The sequence below is a fragment of the Agelaius tricolor genome, unplaced genomic scaffold (genome assembly GCF_023055355.1).
Source record: "Agelaius tricolor isolate 1412-34295 unplaced genomic scaffold, bAgeTri1.0.p SCAF_8, whole genome shotgun sequence".
NCBI lineage: Eukaryota > Metazoa > Chordata > Aves > Passeriformes > Icteridae > Agelaius > Agelaius tricolor.
The window spans coordinates 32689938-32707204 of NW_027269268.1; the positions used below are offsets into that span (position 1 = coordinate 32689938).

General features: G+C 37.4%; 1 protein-coding gene across 1 annotated transcript; it reads left to right on the plus strand.

Moving 5' to 3' along the window:
- The first annotated feature begins 994 nt into the window (after positions 1-994).
- F11 (coagulation factor XI) lies at positions 995-16466 on the plus strand. The gene is made up of 14 exons (XM_071432256.1): positions 995-1053; positions 3605-3767; positions 4423-4526; positions 6067-6226; positions 6800-6909; positions 9871-10030; positions 10830-10939; positions 11027-11186; positions 11318-11433; positions 12204-12378; positions 12751-12926; positions 13243-13338; positions 14628-14767; positions 16118-16466. The coding sequence occupies exons 1-14, from the start codon at positions 996-998 to the stop codon at positions 16286-16288; spliced, it is 1899 nt and encodes a 632-aa protein (XP_071288357.1). The 5' UTR covers position 995; the 3' UTR covers positions 16289-16466.
- The last annotated feature ends 801 nt before the right edge of the window (positions 16467-17267 follow it).

Here is a 17267-nt window from a genome sequence, read left to right on the forward strand (position 1 = left end):
AGTTCTTGGACAAAAGTTCTAACCTGTTTGTGCCACCAATTTAAATGTGCACACACACACACACACAGAGGCAAAACAATTATTTTAGTTGAATACTAATATATGTTAAGCAACACAAAAAATGGTAAGTTCAGCATACATTACAAACATACTTTGTTTGTAAATCTTCAGATACAGGTAGATTTTGTGACTGCATCCAGGGACCACAAAAATTCTGTAATTTGATATAGAGGTGAAAATTTTTCCAGGAGTTTTGAAATATTATCATCATTTTATAGGGAAGAAAAGAGAGACTATGTTGCATATGTGTGGTTACACAGGATGAATTCCAGTGCAGTGTGGATGATAGATGTTCTGAAAATGTGTCCCAAGGTCAGTAGCAGTATTGACAAAAGCGGTACCCGTTCAAAGTAAACATTAAAGATGAGTTAGCATTGCAGGTAGTAATATTTAACAAAAAGTGTTGACTTTTTTTTTTTTTTTAGTAGAGTGCAAACCTGATCCATGCATCCAGACTTATTATGTGTTCAGGTATGTAATCATTATTGCAATAATGCACTGGTATAAAGTGAAAGATTTTCATAGCAACAGGACAGTGCAAGTTGGAGTCTTTATGGTTTGTATTTTGTGGTTAACTTATTTCACAGGTTGAGTTGTTGCATGTGAAATAAAGCTTAGAATTCTTATAGCATATGAAGCAGTGAGTGTTCAAGTTGCTAGCTTGATAACAGTATTTACTAAAATATCTGGAGAGTCAATATTAGTAATGTCATTTCAGAGGAATATTGTTCCCAGTCTAAGCAGGAATGAATATTCTGCTGTTAAAAGGTATGCCAAAACAGCATGTCACAGTTGCAATTAATTTTCAATGTGATTTTGAATTAATGGTGAAACAGTACAAGTGTAAAGCAGTGTTAGGCTTAGCAGTGCTTTATAAAACTAATTACACAGCCTTTATTGAACATATCCTAAAGAATGATTTTATGTTTTTTAGGATGAATTGGATTTATTGGACTTCCTATTTCATTTTCTTACTTGCTTCTGTTTACAGTGGTAAGTTAATATATAATTCCTGAGACTTACAAACAGTGTAGAGAAACTCTTGTAGGAGGGGAGAAGATTAGTAACTGCAGTCTGCTCTGGAGAGAGCTGTTTATTCTGTTGGATTGAGTTTAGTTAAGTTTGTGTAAATGGCATAACCCTATTGTCTGACATGGAACTTTCTAGTGGGGCTTTCCTGACACTGTTCTGCCACCCCTTATGCTGTCACCTTCCCCAGCACACATGGGACCATGGCATGTAACTGTGAAACTGGTGTGATGGTCCCTGTTCTGTGCCCAGTGGCAAAGTCAGTAGCCCAAGCAGCAGCTGGGGAAGGAGGCCCTTTGGGGGTGCAGGAGGCAGAGTAATGTGTGTCTTTCATGGTGGGTAAATGATTTACTTTGTTCCAGTAACAAAAGTTAAACTACAAAAAACTGCACTGTGCTTCTCTGAAATTCCCTTTCCTGATAAATTATAACTAAGGACTAACACAGTATAAGTTCAGTACTGTATTAGCTGTTTTCTCAGAAAACAATTAGGTAACAGCTTTTTAGCAAAATCAAATAGATAAATGAAATATTATTTAAGAAAATGTTTCACTTGGCTTTAAGTCTCAGAAAAAAATCTTGGAAAATTTCTGAGGTCTAGAAAACATTTTAACCAAATTAAAATCTTCAGAACTGGCACAGTTCTACATGGTGCCTAGTTTTGCAGCATAAATAATTTTTTTGTATTAATTTATGCTAGAAGAAGATAAATAGGATCCAAAATATCTGATACAGTAAATAATTGCAATATTCTTTTCTTTTAGCTTTAGAATTCACTTGGTGTATTCTAAGAATTGAAAATGTTTTTAATGATGACCTGGATAAGGAAATGCTACTAAGAATAATAAATAGAATTTTTTAGAGAAAGAGCTTGAAAGTGTATACATACCAGAGAATTTGGATGTTTATAAATTCTAGTTTTTTACTAATAAGGACTTAACCTTTGAAAGATATTAACACATCTAGCAAATATGTATAATAATGCTTATTTATTCCTTGTTAAAAAAAATATATATATTATACCTGTGTGCAGGAAATACTGAATTGCATAGTTTATAATCATAATAACAAATAAAATCCACTTGTAGTCTTTTAAAACTGTCAAATCCAATATGATATTACTTTTTGTTTTCATTTTAAATATCACTTGATACAGTATGATCACTCTAAAGTAACAGATTAAGCCACTAGGTGAAATGTTTTCAGTTGGGTTTCCACCCAGTCTGTAAAAGTGCATTGTTTTCTCTTTATCTTTTATCCAAGAAAAAGCACTTTGGTAGATGCAGGAATAAAAATTGCCATTTTATTGATTTGCTACCCCTTTTGGAGGGCAAATTCAAAAAGAGAGTGGTTTCCTGTGCAAAGAAGATCTCTTGTGTGTTTTAATGCAGAGATCTTAGAGCCCTTGGACTCTACCCTGCTTCTCCACTACAGTAGATATTCAAGACCCCCAAGAATCTTGAGACTGATAGGACCAGAGGGACTCACCTGATGTTGCGTCAGGCAAGGTTTAGGTTGTATATTAGAAAAATGTTCTTCACCCAGAGAGTGGCTGGGCACCAGAACAGGCTCCCCAGGGAAGCGGGCACAGCCCCAAACCTGACAGAATTCGGAAAGTGTTTGGAAAACATTCTTAGGCACGTGGTGTAACTCCTGGGGACGGTCCTGTGCAGGGCCAGGGCAGGGTCTCAATGATCCTTGTGGATCCCTTCCAACTCAGCATACTCTGTGATCTTACAAGTGCCTTCATTTTGAAAGATGTGAGGAGGTTGCTGCTTGGGTACCTCTGCTGCAGAGCAGCGTGAGTTGTTGCCATTACAGAGTTCAGTATGACATTCAGAGTTAAGAAGTCCTGCAGATGCAAGGTAGTAGTACATCTTATTTTTAATCTAAACTGTTCCTGAGAAATTATTCCTGTAACAGTATTTTCTTCATTGTGAAGAAGGTTTGGGGGGTCTTGGGTGGAGGGTGAGAGAGCCGAAGGTCTATGAAATCCTGGGAGCCATTGAGGCTGTGCATAATGGCACCACCTGTGACTCTGAATTCAGAGGATCCCTAAAAAATAGGATTGTCTTTACATAAAACTTTCTAACTCCTTTTGTTTTTTGCGCTTCCTCTTCCTGGTTTTCCTCATAGTGATGTTCTGTGTTGGCCTCTCTCAGGAGAGGCTTCTCTGCTCCTGAGATTTGCCATGGGAAGGTACCTTTCCCCTCTGCCAGGCAGATCTGCCTTGAGGGCCATCCAGATTCTTGGGTTTCTACCTGGGCTCAAGCTGCCCTGCTCCAGCATTCAGTGTGAGGTGGGGAACAGAAGGAGACACCCTAAACAGTATTATTTCTGCTGGAGTGAAAAGATGAGACTCTCAGAGGAACTGTGCTACTCACCCCCCCTTACCCACTTTTCCTGACAAAAGCCTGGTTTAAAAGCAAGGTTAATGATGAAGAGGAGAAGTGGCTCTCCTGGTGAATTGAGTGTTCCTGTCTCTAATAATTGACAACTTTGTTATTCCATGTCAGAATGTGTGACTCAGATCTATGAAAATACATTCTTCCAAGGAGGAGACCTCACTACAGTTTTTACACCGAGTGCCAATTACTGCCAAATAGTGTGCACTTACCATCCTACCTGTCTGCTCTTCACCTACTTGCCAGCCACATGGACTAGAGATCCTGCAAAAAGGTAGAACATTCATGTACTTGCTGGTCTCCTGTGATAATTTAAAAACCTGGTAACATTTTGACAGAACATAGGCATGCAGGGAAAGGTGCAGGGTTGCCATAAAAAAAAATGTAAAGTATCTCTAAAACTGTCGATCTAAGAGTAATTGCTTGAATTCAAAAGGTTAAATTTGACAATGCCCAATTTTTCACATTCACACAGTGGCCTTTGAAGGAAAGAGAACTGACTCTGCACTCCCTTCTCTAGGCCACGTATTTATTGTTGAGGGACAATATTAATAATTTCACATCTTCAATGATCCCTTGTACTGTTCCCCATCCTTTCTATTTGGTATATTTTTCTCACAATTAAGAATTTCAGTAGCCCAACAGAATGAGGTTGTCTTCTCTCTATGCCCAGTGCATTTATGTCCTCCCAGCCCTGGGCTCTGCTTCTCATTTTGTTGAGACCTCTTGGAGCTCCCACAAACACAAAATATTCATCTGCCACAACTGCCAACAAAGTGTGTGAGGCTTGACCCTATTTTTCTTCCAATTACACTTGTCAAAATTTTCATGTTGAGGGATATTGGACAGGCTGCATTTCACCTGAGAAACAGTTATGAATGTCTGTGTTGTACTGCCAAAGCTGTGAATTGCTGCATTTTAAAACACAGGTTCTCCTGCTATTTAAAAGACAGCGATACAGAAATGCTGCCAAAAGTGGATATGGAAGGAGCTATCTCTGGACATTCCTTAAAACAGTGTAACCAAATTAGTGGTAAGATATGGTTATTCACATGCATATATTTTATGCTCTGCATTGCATAGCAGTTGTTAAAAATTTAGCATTTTGGGAAGAGGAATAGAATCGGGGAGGCAACCAAGCAGTGATTTGTGTGTTATTTGCCAGACCACTTTCAAACACAGGTGACAAAATCTCCACTGGTTTTACTCTTTAGGCCCACCTATCCACCACCGAGGGTCCTCAGATGAGGTAACAGGGAGATCATGTTCCTGCAGTCACAGTTTCTTTTGCTAGAGGCAGATGGCAGCCCTTGCTTTAACTACTGACTCCAGTTCTAAAGATTAATTTACTACTACAATTCCAGTCCAGAAAGTGGCTCATATGGCATGTGTGACCCTGAGGTGCAGATGCTCAGCAAGGCAAAAGTGCACTGTCACAAAGTGATGCTAATACTTTTGTGATTCTGTGTAATAATTTTTTTAGCAGATGCATCTTTTAGGGTATATGTGCTTTACATGAAGACCTAATGTCGTCATGCCATGCCTGCAGGTTATTATCAGGCATATTAAAAGCCTATTAAATGTGTTATTTTATGAATGTTTTAAATTTGCACTTTCATAGTGATGTCATTAAAAGGAGATCAACTTTAAGCATAGTGTGGTACTTTAGAAAAATGGAATAAGGAAGAATATAGTTATTCACTTCCTGACTTCAGGACAAATAGTGTCTTACGGATGTCAGGCTACTTCTTTAGTTGTATTGGTATAGCAGCTCAAGATGTCAGGACTTAGTGGGTTTTTATGCAAGTTCTCCACTTTAGCTATTATCAATAAGTTGTGGTTTCTTTTGCTTGCCACTTGTCCTTCAGAGCAGCCAAGCCCCTTAAAAGCTCTTTCCTGCCAGTAACCCTTCATGTTTGGATTTCTGAGTATCTTGGAATAGAAAGAGATTTCAGTGGGATATTATTCTTTTTCCTATTTAGACTAATTAATATCACTGAATTACTCTAGAATCAGACGAAATGAAAATCTATGCATACATGTTTAAAAATGCCTCAAATCATTGGCTGACTCTTGTTCTGTGAAATGACCTTCATTTCAAGCCCCACAGTTTTGTGGTCCTCTCTCTGTGAAGTGTAAATGTAATATTCTGATTCAAGTGGGAAGTGTCTGTTGCTTATGAGGAAAGGATATGCCATTTAATCTGCTCTATGAATTTGGAACTGGGAAAATATATTTTAATATTGATTCTGAGTTCTTGCTTTGGTGTCATCCTGTTCTCAGTCAGCCACAGTGGTTAGAGCCCCTCTCTCATGTAGGCAAAGGCACTGTCAAAGTCTGCCAGTTTTTCCCCTTGCCACGAGGTACTAAACTAAACCTACATTTCTGATTTGGTGCTGGATCTATGTATAAAGTATGATGTAACTGAAGTGAGCGTGGGATGTGGCATCTGGATTATGAAGGATGTGTCATACAATCTGTCATACAGTCTGCTATCTTTTGGGCAATTTGGGGCAAGGGATGGGAAAAGAATAGAAGTACATTTTCAGAACTTGGTCTTTCTTTCTTCACAGCTTGCAGCCCAGATGTCCATGTAGGACTGGATATGGAAGGGAATATTTTTGATATTACTATGGCTGACAGCTATCAAGAGTGTCAAAAACGATGTACCAATGACAACCGTTGTCATTTTTTTACATATGCCTCTGAAAATTTTCACAATGCAAGCTTTTGGTAAATACAAGTTGGATTCGTTCCCCTGGACAGCCCTGTGCCTAAATAGATTAAATCTTAGAGCACTCTAAGGTGCAAGAATTTACTCAAGAATATTCAATTTATTCTTCTTTGAAATGTTTGTTCACACTTACAGGTAGGAAAATATTGATTGTAAATTGGCTTTCATTTGTCTGTTGGTGAGAAAGACAAACTTGATTATTACAGCCTTGAAAAAATCCTAAAATTCTCTGAAGATACTGAAATGCAAATTATATTGATAGCTGTGCTGCATTTTTGCTCTGTTCAATCTTACTCTGCTTATTGTTCTGAAAATAGCATCATCAGAGTATCCAGAGAAATTATTTCATTTTAATGAGACCTATTTTTGAGCTCTTAATCTGCTCAATTGTGGAAGTTAAACATTGTTCAGCTAGCTCTGTTCATCAGTTGAACTCTGTACTGGAGGCTGGAGATTGTTCTGGCCCATGGCCAGACCATGCACAATGGTAGGAATTGTGGGTTCAGGAGGATGGTTTGGTCCAAGGAAGAAGACCTGTTTTCTTACCACTTTCTTTACTCTTTGTCATTCAGTAAGAAATGCTTCTTGAAACACACCAGTGTTGGAACTCCAACCAACATAAAGGCGCTTGATGAGGTTGTGTCTGGATTCTCTCTAAAGCCATGTCAGCTTTCTGAATTAGGTAACTATTTAAAATCTCTGATTCTGATTAGTTTTATGGGTCATGTATCCTGAAATGTGATCTATCACTCACATGTAGAAGTGTTTCATTATATAGAATAGTTCTAAAATAATCTTATTCTTAAAATATAGTTCGTACACTCAGGGACAAAGGAGGTTCATATCTTTTAAATTTTTCATGTTATCATTTGTCTTACAGAAACAATTCCCTTCTTTAGAGATCTAAAGAATTCTTTCATAATATTAGCTTGATGAAATAGTATGTTATCTTTGTATCATGGATACAAAAATTAAAGATAAAAGCCCATCAGATTCAAAGATCAGGGGAAATATGGAGCTTTCTACATTCTGTTTGTATACTGTGTATGCAATTGAAAATTTTTATTGAAGATCTGCAGTGTTTTAATACAGCTGGCTAATAGGAAAGGATGTAATATGTATTTTGTGGGTGATTTGTGATGAAAGGAAAAGGTCTGTGCTTGTTCCTGCAATCATTACTCATACAAAATTCTCAAGTGTCTAACATCAAACAGTGTGTATCAAAACTTCTTATTCTCAATTGAAACATCTTTCCCTTTTTCTTTTTTTTCCTTTTCTTTTTAATTCTATCTCCACTTTGTCTTACTGTGTGATATTTTCCCTTCTTAATGATGATGAGGTTACTCTGCTTTCATATAGCCTTATTTTATCTCACAGATAATCTAATTTTTTTGTATAAATCACATTTCATAGAGATGTGTATCAATATATTGCTTTCTAAAATCAGTGCTTGGGTTTACTGCTGGGCAGTGCTGGCACAGCATCAGCACTCTCTCCACCCATCAATAGTCTGGGGGTGGGCAAGATCCTGTGAGTGAATACACCTAGTTCAGCTGACCCAAGCTAGCCATGGGGACATTCCATGTCTTATGATGTCAGCTCAGCTATAAAATCTAAGGAAACGAGGAGGAAGGTCAGGCATTTATTATTGGCGGTGTTTGCCTTCTGGAGGGACAACTATGTGTGCTGAAGCCCTGCTTCCCAGGAAGACCTTCCCAGGAAGTGGCTGGATATCACTTGCTGATGGGAAGTAGAAAATAAAAGAATTGGGTTAGTTCTCTTTGCTTGTGTGTGTGCAAACTTTTGCTTTTGCTTTAGTAAACCGCCTTATTTCAACCTATGTGTCGTTTTCCATCTCATTTTTGCTCACCTGTCCAGTTGGGAAAGGGGAATGATAGAGTAAGTTGCTGGGCACCTGGCATCCAGACAAGGTCAACCCACCAAAGTCCTTTTTGGTGCCCAGCATGAACTTTTCCTACAAAACAGTCTTTGCCTGAAACCTCTAGTTACTGGCTTTTACCCTTCTGATCCTCTCCCTGATCTTTCTGGTGGGGAAGTGAGTGAGCGACTGCATGGGGCTTGGTTGTTGGCTGGGATAAAACCATGACATCGTGTGAAAATCAACCATGTTCCTCCCTGTTTTCCCCTACTTTCTGTGTCTTGTGAGAGAGGCAAGAGCAGGCAAGAGAGAGAATAAATAAATTGTGTGATCATAGAAGCCTAGACAGCACTACTGCATCAAGAAGTCATCTAAGGAGGTCACCTGTCCTAATCTCAGACAGATCATCTGTACCTGTCCAGACAGAGATTTGTGGAGTGTAGTCTTAAAACCTCAGTAATGTTTTCTGCCTTGTTGTTTTGTCAACACCTGAAATGGGTTTATTTCAATATTTGTTTGAGGTTTTCTTCTGAATTTATTTAGTTTATTCCTTTCTAGGTGGCCTTTCATTTTCTGCCTTTGCCTCTCTGACTTCATTTTTATGCACACACACTACTACGCATGCATAGCAATTTGTCTCTTTTCTGCCCTTTGCAAAGAATCTTCCTGGGCATCACTGGATATTGAGCAAATGATCACTGAACATGGTCCTTGAGATCATGGGTTAGCTTCCCTTAAGTTTCAGATCCACATTTTTACTTTAAATATAATTTCCTTTGAAACTATCTGTTCTTCTGAAGATCCCTTAACATAGGATCTTAACTACTAAATGTGAGAGTTAATTGACTCCAATTTTCTACTTTTCTGATTATATGTTTTACTGTTCTTATTGTGTAATTACTTCCCAGTATTGTTGTCCTTTCTTCCCTATGTTTTTTGAAAACCTCATCAAATTAACAGGATTTGGAGTAAGCTCTGCCTCTTCTTAGTTTCCCTTTCTGAAGCAATGTGTTCCCAATATGTTTCTATAACACACTGGGCAGTATTGACTTGGTTGCTGCACTTTCTCAACAGCTCAAGTTCTCTGCTGCCACCAAATCCTGTGTTTTGGATCATTTCACTATTTTTACTATCTCTGCAGCTTGATAGGTTCAAGAAACATCCTCCGTGCTGATGCTTCCAGTTTTTCTTTTTAAAGTCTCACACTAGAATTCTAACTGGGACTTCAAGTATATCTTTGAAGAAGGATACTCATTAATCTCTTTTTAAACATGCTAGTATTCCCTGTAATCTCTATGTCCATTGTCTGGTTGTGTGAACTATCCTGCCAAGCCTCTGTTGTGTTTTGATATTTTGGCTATGTCAGAGGGCAGCAATCCTATTTACTCTGCCTACTTTTCAAATAGTAAAAGAAGTGTTAAGAAGATCATCACCTTATTTTTTTTCTAGTCTTCCCATGAACATGATATGCCCATTGAAAATTAATTTAAATTTTTCCCTATTAGATTAGCAAATCTCTACTGTAATATGTATTTTCTCTTCCTCTCTATGAACCTTACCCCTGTAGTGCTCTCCATGACTTTACATATTCAATAATATTCTTGAGAAATAGTTTTTAGTTAAAATGTTGTCTTACCTTTCCGGTTTACCAATCACAGAAGGAAAATGGGAATAAAGATAGAAATGAATAATCTGTAAATCTCAATATTCTGATGACATACTAAAGTTTGTTGAATTTTGATATTTTGTTCTTGTTTTATACAGATTGTCAAATGGACATTTTTGAAGATCAAGTGTTTTCAGGAACTAATGTTACAAGTTTTTTCACTCCTGATATTTCTGTCTGCCAAACTATGTGTACATATTTTCCAAACTGCTTGTTCTTTACATTTTTTACCAGGAAATGGCAAACAGAATCTCAAAGGTGAATATGACATTTAAATGATATTATCCATGTAGATTATTTAAAATTTATTTTTTTAAAAATACAGAGTCTTTTTTTAAACACTAATTTCTTATACAAATGTAAATTTATGCTAAAAGGCTATTTTCAGTAAAGTACAGCTTCTGATGGGTTTTGTTCATAAATTTGTAATTTCATGTGGACATTTCAACTGTTTTCCAATGTGATAAGGACTTTTGTATTGTGGTTGTGTATCTGGTCTTAATCTGAAAAGAAGTATACATGTCAAAAGTACAGTGAGCCTCCAGATTGTTTTAAAGACTTAAAGCTGAATTTCATGGCATTATCAAAAGAGCCATCTGGTTTCCTGGCAGGGTGAACTTATTTTCTTGAAAAGATTTTTCAATTAAGTTAATGGCTTTAAAAATCTTTCTATTTGTTCTTCTTTCACACTTAGTAGTGAGAATAGTTAAAAATCAACATTGCACACAAATCAGAAGAATAGGGTCTCAAAGGAATTTCAGGGAGAAGCAAAGCTGAGATGGCATGCATCTTCTAAAGTCACCTCTTCTATATATGTGTAAATACTGTACCACTTTTAGTAGTATCCTTGTATGGCATTTCACAGCACAATTGATTGCCTCAATTTAGTGTGAACTAGTGAATTTAGGGAGTGCATTTTCATATGAAATGCTTCTACAGATTGAGATTTGGGAGAAAAGAGGGTATTTAGGAAAGAACCTTCTTTTACCAGTACCTAAACAATTATTTTTGGAATGTGAGAACAGGTTTAGTTATTGTGAAAAATATTTAATTTTAGAAATCTTTGCCTTCTGAAGACATCAACAAGTGGAATTCCAGAGGAGCTCATATCACAAGAAAATGCTGTATCAGGCTTTGGCCTCCTAAATTGCAGAAGATCTTTTCCTGGTAAACAATAAATTACAATAAACCCACTAATTTTGAATTAATCTAAGTAATAACTTTCTGATGCTTTGAATGCAATCATTCTTACAGCCTGCAATTCTCGCACTTACATGCAGATGGATTTTTTGGGAGATGAACTTACTGTCACTTATACTAAAGGACACAGAGCCTGTCAGCAGGTTTGCACAGACATGATCCGCTGTCAATTTTTTTCCTATTCTCTCCTCCAAGATTCATGCAATGAAGAAGGGTGAGATATATTTTTTTAAAATGTTCAAAGATTGCTGAAATAATCATTCCAGACATGTGGTGGGTGAGTTAATGTATATGTTGTTCAGTGAAAAAAGTACAAACAAAATGTTTGCATTAATTAATTTGCAGAAAGTGTGAGTGTCACCTAAGAATGTCCTCAAATGGATCTCCAGTGAAAATAGTACATGGACCAGGAAGTATCTCTGGATACTCATTAAGATTATGCAAAAAAAAAGCCAGTACTGGTAAGTACAACTTTTTTTATGAAAAATAGACGGTGCTTCCCTGATTTCAGTGTAGGAGGCCAAACCATATTTTTTTTTAAGTGGTTGCACTGTGCCGGTGGGTGATCTTGTAAAGTTAGAGTGTTCTGGAAAAGTGAAGTCAGTCAGGTCTTCACATAGTTGTCAACACATTTCTCTTCACCGAGAAAAGGCACAATTCTTCCCAAGAATATTGCTGGATTTCACATTCTCTGAACCTCAGAGAAAGGAAAAATAATTCTAAACATTTGCTGTGCCTGTGTTTATGCAAAAGTAGAATGCAATATGAAGATTGTTTACCCAAAGTGATGGTGTTTTTTTTCCTTGGCCTATCAGGGCCAAGAGTGTGCATGTGTCAGGACTGTCGGATCACAGTCATGAGATTCTGTACAGTTGTGTGCAGAGTGGAGTGCTTGGCAGATTCAGTTTAGATTTAATGTAATATAATATTGTATAATATAGTATAATAAAGTAATTAATTAGCCTTCTGATATCAGTGTAGTCCTCCTCATTATTCTCTCCCCTCATTGGGGTTGCCTGCAAATTTAATACATAGCAAACACTGGAACAGCACTGTGAATTTGATTTTAATAGACTTTACGACCATAACCCATGAAAAATGTATCATTTGTCACCTTCTTCACAATAGGTGGTGCCTATTCAGTGATCAGCAGTAGTCTCATCTTCATTTTTCATCGGTGAATGCAAGTTGTCTTTAAGCTCAGTTTTAAATTACTTCTGTAATTTCATAGTGTGTATGCAGCATTCTGCAAGAACAGTCAGGATCGTTGGTGGGACAGACTCCTCCCCTGGTGAGTGGCCGTGGCAGGTCAGCTTGCACGCCAAGCTGTCCCGCCAGAGACACCTGTGCGGGGGCTCCATCATCAGCAACCAGTGGATCCTCACGGCTGCTCACTGCGTCTCCAGGTGAGACCTAAATGCAAATGGACGAACAAGCCTCAAAGGTTAGCCCGGCATGCAAGGTAAATTGAGGCCTACCTCTCAGGATAATCACAATGAGAACTAGAAATAGATGAAATGCTTTAACGTAGCCAAAAGGTGAAATTTTCTGGTAGACATTAAGTTTCTTAATGTAACTGGAAGCCCATAGTTCCTCCCTTTTTAGCATAGTATTGTACTGCTGATGCTAAATTATTTTAATGACTCTAGAAGGTGAAATTCTAAAGCAGACAACAAATACCTACAGAACCCTAGACGTTCTCATGAGATACAAGTTTTTTCTTACCGTAATACTGCATTAGGCTATTTAGTAACAGACTGACTGTCTTTTCCCCTCAGTCTAGAGAATCCCAACATTTGGCGTATTTATGCTGGCATTTTGAGACAATCAGAAATAAACGAGGATACGCCCTTCTTCAAAGTGGAAGAGATTATTGTTCACTCTCAGTATAAATATGCACATATTGGACATGACATTGCTTTGATGAAACTTGCTGAGCCTATGAATTTTACTGGTATGTAGCATATTGCCAAGGAATTGTGAAAATGTGCAGGAAGACACGGGGCTGGCATTGCTATGGCAGTGCATGAACACCTGGGCTGGCTTCCTTTAATATGTTTAATATGCAGTTACTGGGGTTTGAGGAGAAGCTATTCTGTTGGCTTCAAAAAAGAAAATGGATGGCTCTAATTTACATGCTGGGAGTCGCACATAATGCAAGGGACAAAGCATACATAGAAGTTGTTGTCAGGGGTCATGTGGGTGCCCACAAAACCTTATTGTTGCAATTGTCTCTGCTGGACAAACTAATATTTTCTCTTGTACTTTAGATCTTCAACTACCTATCTGCCTGCCATCAAAAGAAGACACTAACATATTTTATACTGACTGTTGGGTAATTGGATGGGGTTACAGAAAAGAAAAAGGTACAGAGAAATACTTTTAAACAGTAAATTTTTGTATTTTTAAAGTCAATGTTTTTGACAAAAAACCTCCCCTTCTCTAAAAAATAGAAAATTATTCTCTGTTCTTCGCTATCACTATTCCTTCTAGACAGCACTTTAATATAATTCTTTATTAGAATTGATTTCTATTAACACACCATAAAACACAAATGAAAGATGTATAAAATTATCATTAAATAGCTTCATGCTCTGACACAATAATTAATTTTATAAATTGGTTCAGTAGTTCGAAGTACTTGAGATTTCAATCCTCTACATACATCTAAATACATCTTCTACAACACTCAAATACCCTTCCTTAGATTCTAGTTTACTTTACTGGCAAACCCCAGTACATACCTGGGTTTTGCACACTCTTTTTTATTTTTTCCTAGCTGAAAAAAAAAGGCAATAAATTTACCACTGGACTGTTTTGAATCACAGTCTGGACATAACTCATGGTGATTTTTTATGTGATTGTATTCATATGGCTTTAGAAATTGGAGACTGAAGTATGTTGCTTTTCTTATTCTGAAGATTGATTATAGACCATGCCGATGACTTGTGTTTTGATAGTAGATGAGATTTGAACTCTGATTTTATATGGAGGTAGGCCAAAAAGCTCTTAATTACCAAGCTGTGTTTTTACATCTGTTTATTATATTTTTAATATGTTTATATAGTTGTATATGCATCTCTTTACAGAAAATATTTTCCTTTATACATGTACCTATCTGAAAGTTATAGTTCAATGTGAAATCTAACAAATTTAGGCAGTTACTGTATAGACAAATTTCTTCTGTTAATTACTAGAGAAAAAGCTGGTTTTAAATACTCTTGTTTAGTCTATGTGCAAATTTCTCCATCTTAAAAACTACGAGGACAGAGAGCAGCACAGATTTGGCAACTGGGAGATTTCAAAGTTATTGCAACACTTTACCAGACAATAATAGTTACTAACACAAAGCAATGCTAACAGCAATGCTCCAAGGGCCAATGTCCTGAGAGCCTTTCCAATATGAGGATTCGTTGCACATCACAAGGGAGTTTTGAAGCTTTCCCAACATCATAAAAGCATTTAAATTAGAACAGAATTCACATTGTTTGCTAACACAAAGGAAGAAAAATCAGTGTCATGAACATCTATTGACACTCCAGAAGCAGTGACCTCCCACACTGTAATATCAGTGTATGGGGATTTCTAGAGTTGAATTTTAGCCTTTATTTTTCTAGAACCAAACATTTCTCATCTCGTATTGCCTTCCATATAGGTCGGGTCCAAGATATTCTTCAAAAGGCTCCCGTTCCCTTCATGTCAAAAGAGGAATGCCAGGCAAGGTACCGGAAGCGCAGAATCGGTGACAAAGTGGTCTGTGCTGGCTATGATGAAGGAGGAAGGGATGCTTGTAAGGTAATGACAAACAGTAGTGTATGGTTATATATTCCAACCATATGTTCAAATATGTAAATGAATAATGCAATTATTTTTAGTTTTTATCAGAAAAGTATGATTGTCAATAGAGCTCTTGATTAACTTGTCACTTTTGGTTGTCAAAAGCACTGAAAACCAAGGTATATGGAAAATATTTCTTATACGACATTGAAATCTTTAGGGATAGATTCCATGGAAAGGAAACTCTGAGTGTGGATATATAGATATCCATTTAGGGAATAAAACAGTGTTTCTTCAGGCTATCAGAAATCCAGAGAGCATAAGTATAGTATCTTGAAGAATTTCTCCACTAAGAGCAGATTTCCTATCTAGTTTCTTTTTTTTTTTTTCCATTTCTTGGTAGGAAATAGAGTGCCTAAAATCTTATTTTAAAGCATCCATTGTGTATAAACCAGAAGGGAGGGTGCTAGTAATGCAATTAGAATGCATGGGGAATAGAAGGCCAAAAACAAACTGTGAAAACTGCTCTGTTCATAATTAGAGTTGAAAATGTCACAACAGCATGAGCTCCATGAGCCAAAGTCTCTGCTCAAGAGTAAACTCAGGCACTTTCGCCACTTTAAATATTCTGAGTTAATTTCTGCAAGAAGAAAATAGTTTGATTATTAATATTAAATTCTCTTCCAAATACAGTTTTCACTGCAAACATTTAATGCTTAATAATTGTATGCTGAAATGTTACTATTGCTATGATTAGTTAGGAATAAAAATACTTGGAGCTGGGATGTAATTTTTCCTCTATGCCAATTAAGCTTTTTTTATCTGATATAGCGTAACAGAACATGGAGATGCTGTTTAAAAAAAAAACAAAACAAATTTGCTGTTGTCCTAACAACTCATAACAGCTTCTCTAAGGAATCTTATATTCAGAAAGGGATAGAAAAAGAAAACATGAAGTTGTTTTATTCTGAGTAGGACAGTCACTCAAGCAGGATAAGGCATGTAGAGAACTGAGATACTAAAAACATTGTCATAAGAAAAAATATTGCCAATACTACATACAGTTTTAAATCACTGTATGTAGACAAGGTGATAATGATAATAAAAAGAAAATAATATAAACCAGTAATTTTGAACCTTCATGGGAACAAGAAATTGTTTGCAATGACTATTTAGAAATCAATTTACTATACAATCAGAACACCTGCTTCAGTCCTCTATTAATTAGCTGTGAGAGTGACTGAAATCTAGGCTGTTATGCTGATGGTAACATTGAATTATGCTGATTTTATTCACAGTTTTCTTTGTGATAGAAATACTGATGACGCCTCTTCCTTGCATGCTCTCTCCTTTTCTCCTGTGGTACAGGGAGATTCAGGAGGGCCCCTGTCCTGCAGGCACGAGGAGGTGTGGTATCTGGTGGGCATCACCAGCTGGGGCGAAGGCTGCGCCCGCCCCAGGCAGCCGGGAGTCTACACCAAAGTTGCTGACTATTCAGACTGGATTCTAGAAAAAACTACACAGTATGAGCATTACTGACTCACTCAAAGTCTTGCTGCGGAATAACAACCCTCAGGGCAATGGGATAAAGCGTATTAGTGCTTTTTCAATGGTGTTTTTTGTTAGCCTGGAGTGTAAAGTACTTGTTTTAAAATGTAGAAAAGCAGGAATGAATGAATTTTCCTATTAATAAATAAAAAGCAGTAATAACAATAAACTCTGTCATCACTGATTTGGCAGAAGAAAATATGGCTGAGCCACAGACTTCTTCTGTTCTTGCTAGCATAAAACAGGAGTGGATGAGGTTGCAGGACACGTATGGACCTTGAAGCTGGGAACTACTTCTGTTTTAGGAGGTTGCCACACAGCAAAAAGAAATTCCCCTCTCTTGTCTTGTAGTTAAAATGGGTGAACCACTTACAAGCTTACTGGAGGGCTGGGGGAAGGGAAGCTGAGGCATGAAAATGCCTACGCAGTTGCATTCCCCTAGTATCCTTGGGGAATTAACCAGAAAAATGTCAGTACTAACCAAGTAAACAAACCCAGAAGTCTTGGCAGAGGGACACACGGGGGTGCAGACACCACCAAGCCCAGTCATACTGGAAAATCCCATCCTGATGTTCCCAGCAGTCTGCCAAGGGTTTGCACAAGTGTAATTTACCATTGTGCTGTAATTTCCGCAGGGCTTTGATCTCAGCACCAAGGCAGGGAGCTTGAGCCTGACCCTTAGGGTGCCTCCAGGTTACCAAACACCCATGTTATCTATACACAGATGTTCTGGAGGCACACAGAACACAAACAGTGGAAGGCATAAAATACTTTTTTTCTACATTGCTGCTCTCCAGACTTTTTGCATTCCCAGCTGCAAGGTCGCTTGCGTGTGTTTACAATCCCCACCAGTCTTCCCCTTTTAACCCATTGCTCCCAATGAGCTGTCACCTACAGTATTCTAATTTCTGTGGATAATTTTGTGATGAGAAGCTTAATGAGGGTCTACTTCTCTTGAAGACTATCCAGA

Excerpts from the sequence above, each read along its gene's own strand:
- F11 (XM_071432256.1), top strand. The coding sequence starts at position 996 with ATGAATTGGATTTATTGGACTTCCTATTTCATTTTCTTACTTGCTTCT. Across the intron at positions 13,339-14,627 it reads GGGTTACAGAAAAGAAAAAG|GTCGGGTCCAAGATATTCTT; the intron begins GTACAGAGAAAT and ends CCTTCCATATAG. Across the intron at positions 14,768-16,117 it reads GAGGAAGGGATGCTTGTAAG|GGAGATTCAGGAGGGCCCCT; the intron begins GTAATGACAAAC and ends CCTGTGGTACAG.